Source organism: Hippocampus guttulatus, chromosome 18 (genome assembly GCF_054856545.1).
Source record: "Hippocampus guttulatus isolate MCC_2025c chromosome 18, RoL_Hgut_1.0, whole genome shotgun sequence".
Taxonomy (NCBI): domain Eukaryota; kingdom Metazoa; phylum Chordata; class Actinopteri; order Syngnathiformes; family Syngnathidae; genus Hippocampus; species Hippocampus guttulatus.
Window position 1 is genome coordinate 10,351,501 of NC_141278.1, and position 8,500 is coordinate 10,360,000.

Below are 8,500 nucleotides of genomic sequence, written 5' to 3' on the forward strand. Positions count from 1 at the left end.
ACCTGCATGCAATCCCACCAGGGGACGCTAGGAGGTGCTCTACACTGCGTTTTCATCCTGTATGCGAGTCTACCAAATGCAAACATCCATCCCTTTTTCTTTTATTTTTTCAAGTGATGGTTTTGTTTGTAATTTACAAGTGCTTTTCTTTCAAATAATGAGTGCAACAAGGTCGTGACCACAGTACCTAAGAACTGAGGCCAGACTTGTTTTGTGAAACAACGATGGAAACGGACGGAGTTTATCTTGACGCTTTACGAATAAACAAATATATATGTAGAAAATAAAGCCAACCGACCGACCAAAGTGAAGCAGATTTTTTTTCTTCCAATTTGCAGCCTTTTCTGATTTGAAAAGTGCATTTTACTGCATTTTCATTTTGATTTGATTTCATGAAGATGTACTTTAGGGGGTCAATCATTTCGATGGGGACTGACCAAAAGTATCCATTTGGAAGAAAAAAAATGACAATGAGCAAATATGAACGTGACACACAGAGCAGGACAACATTCACGCTGTGTGAAGCAAAACACAGCAATTCCACGTTGATGCCAAAAACGTTGCTCAACTATGGAAGCGTTTCTCCAGAAAGAAAAAGTTAACAGAACGTGAGTATCATTTCAGAACCCTGAGGCCGGGCGCAGTGTCCTTTTTTTGGAAATTAAGATATGGTCACCCTACTCTACAACCTCATGTTAACGATACAAGTAAACAAGTATTTTTAGGCGAGGAAAACTTAGCTCAAATCGGACACATTGTCCAAGTTTGCAGTCCCAAAATGGCGGCGCAGCCCGAGTACAACTTAGCAGTTTTTTTTATTGAGACGCACATTAACGTTACACTTTGCACGTTTGTGCACAGTCTGGCCCTTATAATTGGACAAAGACGTCGAAAGAAAAAAATCACTTCAGAAATAATAAAGCACACGTTTTCAACTTAAAAACAAAACAAAAACATTTTTGAGATAAGAGGCAGAAGAAAAACTTGAGGTCTCGCGCGTATGGCGACCACCATCTTGCTGCACTTGTGCACACCTGTCACAAATTGACCGGCAGGCCTGACGTCACATCTGCCAATCCAACTTTTCTTCTTTTTCTTCTGCTAGTTCAACAGCGCTTTGCTCACCTGTGCCATCATGTGACCTGTCATGATGACTGCTTTGGCCTCCCGGAGAAAATTGGAGCTTTCACCTCACGTCACAAAAATCAAAGTGAATCATATGCCGAGGAGTTTTTCAACGTTGTCTCTCACTACAAAAAACTTCCGTCTTCAGGCGCCGCATTGTCTCCATCTCCTGGTCAGTGGAAGAAATGCTGTCAGTGACAACTTCCGGTAACACAAACTAAATACAGTAGACGTGCCTCACCCGACCCACCCGTCCCTCCATTTGTTTATCGTGCAATATTCGATTTTCGTTGTACAGTAGAAATATAAACTGAAACTACTCTTACCTGTTCCGGACAATAACCGAGAAAATCAACCTGCATTTCAATTTTAGTGTTTCCATTTTTAAACAAAAATCAAGCAACAAGTCATATTTCTATTTTTAAGATCGGCTTCGAAACGTAATATCTAATTACCAAATGTGACACGGACCAATGGTAGAGGTGACACAATTGCGACAAATCGAGAGTGCAAAAATGTGGGCGACATATTCACCAGCGAGGAAATGTTTGCAAAAAAAAGACAACTCAATCCATCCATCCATCCATTTTCCGATCCGCTTTCTCCTCACAAGGATTGCGGGGGGGGTTGGAGCCTATCCCAGCCATCTTCAGGCAGTCGGCGGGGGGGACACCCTGAACCGGTTGCCAGCCAATCGCAGTGAAAAATCCATAGCGATGAAAAAATAGCAATAAAATAAGAGGCACCAAATAATAGTGGAAAGACATTTTAGTAACAGCATGTTGGGAACAAAACGATAGCGATGAAAAACCACAGTAAAGATCATGTCAGAATGAAAACAGGCGACAAAACACTGGCTAGAAAGCAACGAACCATAAGCCTCTATTCCCACTCAAGGTTGAAGAATTGCGATTGTTGGCAACACACACACACACACGCACGCACACACACAAATATCTCTATACAAACATGAAAAAGTAAATTTTCCATCTTCTGCAGAATCTCCTCGAGCAATCCATACAAATGCGTTGCTTCTTTTGGGCAGACGCACCAAAAAGGCCTACGATGTTTTCGTCGCAAAGTCCGGCGATCACATTCACAAATTTCCGGCTGAAATGGAAATATTTCCACGACAGCACACCTCATTGGGCGTATGTTACCCATCAGCCGGTGCAGCGTGGGAGTTTCTTAGGAAGGCTTGGGGAGAAGAGGAGGGCGGGAAGCCGAGGAGGGCCGAGGAGACTTCGGCTCAGTAGAAGAAATACACTGAGGACGCAGAGCAAAGGGCACAATTTAGCGTGCGTGTGTGTGCATTATGTCTGGTGTTGTGCTCATGTCAAATATGGCTCTTCTCTCCTCAATCACGTTTGCGGCAAATGGGTGACGCAAAGTCAAGCCAAAGACTCACAGAAGATGACGCCAAACAAAAGGACGCCCACCACCGCCATGATGATCATCATCTGCAAAAAAAGACCCAAAGAAGCCGGGATGTGAATGCGGCGACGACGTGCCCACTTGAAGGAGAACGTGTTCCTGATGTGTGCTACACTTTCACCTCAAAGGCTTGACATGAAATGTGTGTCACAGTTGCAAGGGGAGGTAAATATCTTCAAGGAATTGAAATTGATGACGCCGCTCATCCCCACAGCCCCCCATAAAAAGCTTTGCGATTGCCTAATGAAACTCCTCAACTCACTCCAAGATGCTTGCTGAACACTAAAATGCCACCAGATGGCGCCCGTAGGCAACACAGCTCTTGCCTGGGCGTGTCGCAACTTTTCAAATACAAATAGCATTGCAAAGATTTAAAGCAAGTACGATGCTATGGTTCGAATCAACTTCAGTTGCATTTATTTTGACATACATCCCTGATTTAAAAATGATGGACGGGGGGGCGCATGCAAGATTACCGAGGGGCGAGGGAGGGTCCGTGTGTGCGTGCGCATCATTGTGTTATTTGTCGCTTGTGTGTTTGTTGGGCCACCGATGCTGGAATCACGTCACAGCTGTCCGCTTAATCCTCGCTCTAATCCCGATTGGGATTTCGGACTTCCTGCTCGCCGGCGCGAGCCGCCTCCGCCTGTCCCGATTGGACGCTTCTCAGGCTTCGTGGAGGGGTGGAGCCTCCCCACGTGACCCATGGATCGATCGACACAGTAATTGTATGCGGGCGTGGCTAAAGTAATTCACCTACTTGACATTGTACGTATGTAGAAGTACTTTAAAAGTGTTAAAACAACGAGCGGTAAAAGAAGCAGGAATGATGTGAAGTAAACGTTCTAAAAAATGGACTTGAAGGCCCTGTAAAGTGAATTCAGACATTTGTTTCAAAATACATTGGACATGTTTGAAGATAATTGCAACAGACGTTCAAAGGATGAGAACTACTCCATGTAGTCTTGATTTATTTGTTTCACCTACAGCAGCGGTTCTTAACCTTGTTCGAGATACCGAACCCAACCAGTTCATATGCACGTTCACCGAACCCTTCACGAGTGAAAAATAAAAATATGATTTTTTTTCTCCAAATGCATTTATTAAAAACTGAAAAAAAGTAAACATAATTAGTAGAAGTATAAAGTACAGTCAAACCTCGGTTTTCGAACGTCTCCGTTCTCGACCAAATCGGTTTTCGACCAGAAAATTCAAGATTTTTACGCCTCAGATTACGACCGAAAACCGTCTTTCGACTAAACTGAGCAAAGCCGAATACGCCACTTGACTCCTCTCGGCTTCCTTACACGACGAGGAAGTGACGCTTCCTCGTGTGGCGTTCATTGTGAGCAGACGTGTTGGTTGTGATTTAGGCAAATCTGACTGTTTTTATGTTATTTCTGCATCGTAGTGTATTAGCCCCTAATCATGGGCTGGTTTCGGATTTTGAACAAATCGCTTTTCGAACGGCCTTCTGAAACCGATCACGGTGGAAAACCGAGGTATGACTATGTACGTTTTTTAATTGTGCACAAAATGAACCAGGCAGTGATGGCCAAGCGGATGTGTCATAACTACCGGTAATTGACATGTTGAGTCCGGTGGTCTTAACCTCCATGGCAGAGGCTCTGTCGAACCACTGAGACTGATTCACCGAACCCCAGGGGTTCGATCGAACCCAGGTTAAGAACCAATGACCTACAGCTTTCCAGTGTTTTTTTCGGGGGGGGGGGGGCGGGGGGGTTCAGCTATTAGTAGTGGCCACCTTCAGCTGAGCCACTTTTGGGCACCATTTATTTGAGGCAAAAAAAAAACAATGATGATGCCACAGACCTTGCAGTTTTTCCACCAGTACTTGTTTTTGAGCTTGGCGGCGCTGCTCTCGAACTGCGAGGCCCCAGCCTGCAGGGCGTCGGCGCGGTCGTCCAACTCCGACAACTTCTGGTCGCGTTCCAGAACCTTGTCCACGTTCACACGCATGATGTCCACCACCTGCAACCGCATGAAAAAAAAGTGGTAGCTTCATTTAACAAAAAAACATCTCTAAGCAGATGATTCCTTTCACCAAGTCGTGTGTGTTCAGTCCAGGTTCCACTGCAGTTTCTTGACATTGAAATGCTACAATAATGGTGTCAAAGCTCTCCTTTTGTTGAAATAAAACTCCTCAACTCACTTCAATATCATTCCAAGGCACCAAGATGGTACAACGGATAAATTCACCAATTCCCAACTCCAAATTTGCAAGGGTTCACTGTCATGCATTTGTGGCTGAACCAGAAATTTTGCCCACAAGTTGAACATGCCAAACTTTTTGTGAGGAGCGTATTTTTCTTTTCTCAATCCGGACTGATAATGACATGTGGAGCCATGCTAACACAAGATGTGCCATTGCCGTCTCTGACCTCATCCACCTGCGCCTGCGTCTGCTGCAGTCGCCTGTTGCTGGTCAGGTTCGGGGCTGCGGCCGGAGGTCCCCCCTCAGAGTCGGGGGCTCCCGGGGTTCCTGCTACATCTGGAGTAGACCTGGGGGAGGGGTTGCACGGCAAAGGTCATCAGGATAGTAGTTGTTGTTTTTTCTTACACATTTGTATGCATATTTTATTCAAATTTGCCGCAAGACTTTTTTTTATAACCAGCGGGAGGCCACATCACGTGACCGTGGAGGTCCAATGACGTACATTTGAGTATGTTTCTTATATTTTTCGACAGTTTACATTAGTGACACAGATAAACAAGAAAGATTCACACAACGGCACAGATATCAATACATAGGAGCAGTCAAAATATTTACAATATCTTTCTGTTTGCAAACACGACGAAAATGGAGCGCGGTGTGCCGAGTAAATGACGTCACGTTCAACAGGCTCGCAAGTCGACTTTGAGCGTTTTGTTTTTAACTTAAAACGAGGGTAAGCATGAAAAAACAAACGTTTAAACAATGCTGTACTCACATATCGGATGCGCGATGATGAGATAATCCAGACCGGGACAGACCACAAGTGAAGGAGGGGTGGGGGTTGAAAGTAGTGATGTGTCGTTCGCGAACGAACCGGTTCTTTGAAGTGAACGACGGGAGCCGGCTCCGAATAGGAGCCGACTTTTTTTTTTCTCCTGTTTTTTTTCCCCTCCTTCGGTTAAAGCCGCACGTGATTGGTTAAGATCCGTAGTAGAAGAGGGAGGGGAGGATTATACAGAAACACGAACACACACACACACACACACGCACACGCTGCAGTGAAGAGAAGGGGGAGGAGTTAGACACAACAGCAGCACACGAGCAGGAGAGACAGGGAGACGAGAAAGAGCTCGATAGCGCTACAGAGAAAAAACAACACGGTGGAAAGTGGAAAGGCGAGAAAATGGATAGGAAATGCAGTGAAATTTGGACTCATTTCAACTTAATTGATAGTTTAAAGGCAGCGTGTAGACGGTGCAAGGTTAAAATATCCAATATCAAATTTTAATTCATCATTTGTTGTGTGGTAATCAAAGCTTACTTATGTTGTTTTACTGTAAATAGTTAAAAGCTTCTAAATATACAACAATCAGAGATTGGAACATTTTGTTGACCTTGTTTTGAGATGGGTTTGTTGTCTTTGTTCTTCTACTTTGTAATTTATTTTTTTGTAGCACTCCATGTTGTACTCCATGTTGAGTATGTTCAGAAGAATATAAATCAAGCCATATAAATAATAAATATTTGATACACTGTATATTTTTTTACATTAGTAATTCATTTTACACATAATTTTGCATTATTTTGTTAGTAAATTAAGCAACAAAAAAACTGAGGAGCCATTTGGGAGCCGAAAGAGCCGACTCTTTTTAGTGAGCCGAGCCAAAAGAACCGGCTCTCTAAAAAGAGCCGGAATTCCCATCACTAGTTGAAAGACAAAACGCACTTAGGGATGAGGACATGGCGTGCATGCGCGAATGCACGCCATAAAGTCCCTCTTATAAATTTCTATTCAATTTCGGGTTTTCCTTTCACCAAAATATCTTCCCCACTTTGTTTTGTAATATTTCTCATTTGGTTTTCACCATCCCAACTGATCACTTTAACTTTGCCGCCACCTGCAGTCTCACGTCTGACGTGGAACGGAAACGACACCCTTTTTTCCCTCCTTTCGAAATAGGAACACTTTGTCTTCACACTACATTTTATATCCAAAGAGTCATCACACGATTACGATGTGTTTTTTTAAACTATAACATGCTAATTTTTAACGATATATGTTTTTTTTTTTCAAAACAAACCTATTCTATGAAGATTAAAATCTTTTTCATATCATGAGAGAGCGACCGAGCGAGAAAGAGAGAGAGAGAAAGATGTCGGGAAAACATGGCAGCCTCTTGTCGGGGAAGTGCACCAGATGTAATAAATATAATTAGCGATGACTTAAAAATATTTTTAAAATGACATTGATGTGATTGAACATATGTTGTGAGGATTAATGAAATATGAATACAGTAATCCCTCGTTTATCGCGGTTAATGGGGATCAAAACCACCCGGGATAAACGAACATCCGCAAAGTAGCGACCCTATCCCTCCATTACATGTACCGTATTTTCACGACTATAAGGCGCCATTAAAAGTCTAAAATTTTCTCCAAAATGGACAGGACGCCTTATGATGCGGAGCGTCTTGTCTATGCGCTGAGTTCCAAAACCTGACTGACAGCCGACACGCTGTTTATATAGAGAAAAGGCGGAAGTGAGTGTGGACAGGCATGCGGCAAAGAAGTCGGCCAATCAGTGAAGGGTGGGCGTGTATATATACATATATGGAGAGAAAGAGAGAGAGAAAAGGCAGACGTGAGTGAGGACAGGCATGCGGCGAAGAAGTCCGCCAATGAGTGAAGGGTGGGCGTGTAAGTGGACGCTAAAGGGACGCTACAAGCAGGTACCAACACCTGTATAGAGTGTGGCTATGTGCATTGTTGCAAAACAACTTCGGTTTTGGTTTCTAAGAACCCCCGAAAATAAATTATACAAAGAGACACGCCTACGAAGCTCAGTTCAAACCTCAAGCCATCGGTTATGCTTTTGGCATGCGTGCCCATCTCACAGCAGCGGTGAAAAACCAAGTCAAGCAAATGAACTCTGAGCTTGCCGTTATTACCGGAGGCTTGACTAAAGAACTCCAAACGCTGGACATCGGCATCAACCGGGCGTTCAAAGTAAAGTTGCGACCGGGCGTTCAAAGTAAAGTTGCGAGCGGCATGGGAACGATGGATGATCGATGGCAAACACAACTTTACAAAGAGTGAGAGGCAGCGCCGGGCGAGTTACGCCACAATTTGCGAATGGATTGTGGCTGCTTGGACGAACGTGTCTGCTTGCACTGTTGTTCGAGTTTTTGGCAAAGCCGGCATCATTTCTGTGGAGCCACGTGGCAATGAGAGTGACTGACAACAAGAGGGAACACGGCGTTTCTGATGGATTACCGGTACTTGCACAATTGTTCAATTCTGATACAGAAGATGAGGACTTTGATGGATTTCTGGGTGATGATTGATCGAAAAACGTGAGTACACTGTACGATGGCTAAATAAAATACAACCGCTACCGTATGCTTCAAGCTAACGTGTTTTTAGCGTGCGCGCATGCATGCCGTATGTTTAAGCTGGCGTATGTTTTACCACTTTAAAATTGCGCCCAATAATACAGTGCGTTTTGTCTAGGTGTAAAATACAGAAATAGCACCCATTAATGAGACTGCGCCCAACCATACGGTGCGTCGAATGGTCGTGAAAATACGGTACATAATATTTATAAGGCCAAATTTAATGGTATACAGTACATGCACGAAGTAAATTTTGAAGTAATTAACATGACTTAATGCTGTATACTAATAGATTTAAACATGTATAAGTTAGGTTAGTTTATGAATAACAAAATACAGTCAACATATACATGTAGTATATGTTGCTCTATGT

General features: G+C 43.6%; 1 protein-coding gene across 1 annotated transcript; it reads right to left on the reverse strand.

The window, feature by feature from the left end:
• Positions 1 to 1,875: 1,875 nt before the first annotated feature.
• Positions 1,876 to 5,981, reverse strand: LOC147191169 (vesicle-associated membrane protein 2-like). The gene is made up of 5 exons (XM_086136763.1): positions 5,511 to 5,981; positions 4,962 to 5,082; positions 4,393 to 4,551; positions 2,534 to 2,585; positions 1,876 to 2,391 (listed from the first exon to the last, which is right to left on the reverse strand). Coding segments are annotated over exons 1-5 (351 nt in total). The 5' UTR covers positions 5,513 to 5,981; the 3' UTR covers positions 1,876 to 2,374.
• Between the last annotated feature and the right edge of the window lie 2,519 nt (positions 5,982 to 8,500).

Coding starts and splice junctions, on each gene's coding strand:
- LOC147191169 (XM_086136763.1), bottom strand. Junction 4,552..4,961: donor CGCAGGCGCAGGTGGATGAG/GTCAGAGACGGC, acceptor ATGCGGTTGCAG/GTGGTGGACATCATGCGTGT. Junction 2,586..4,392: donor ACTGGTGGAAAAACTGCAAG/GTCTGTGGCATC, acceptor CTTTTTTTGCAG/ATGATGATCATCATGGCGGT.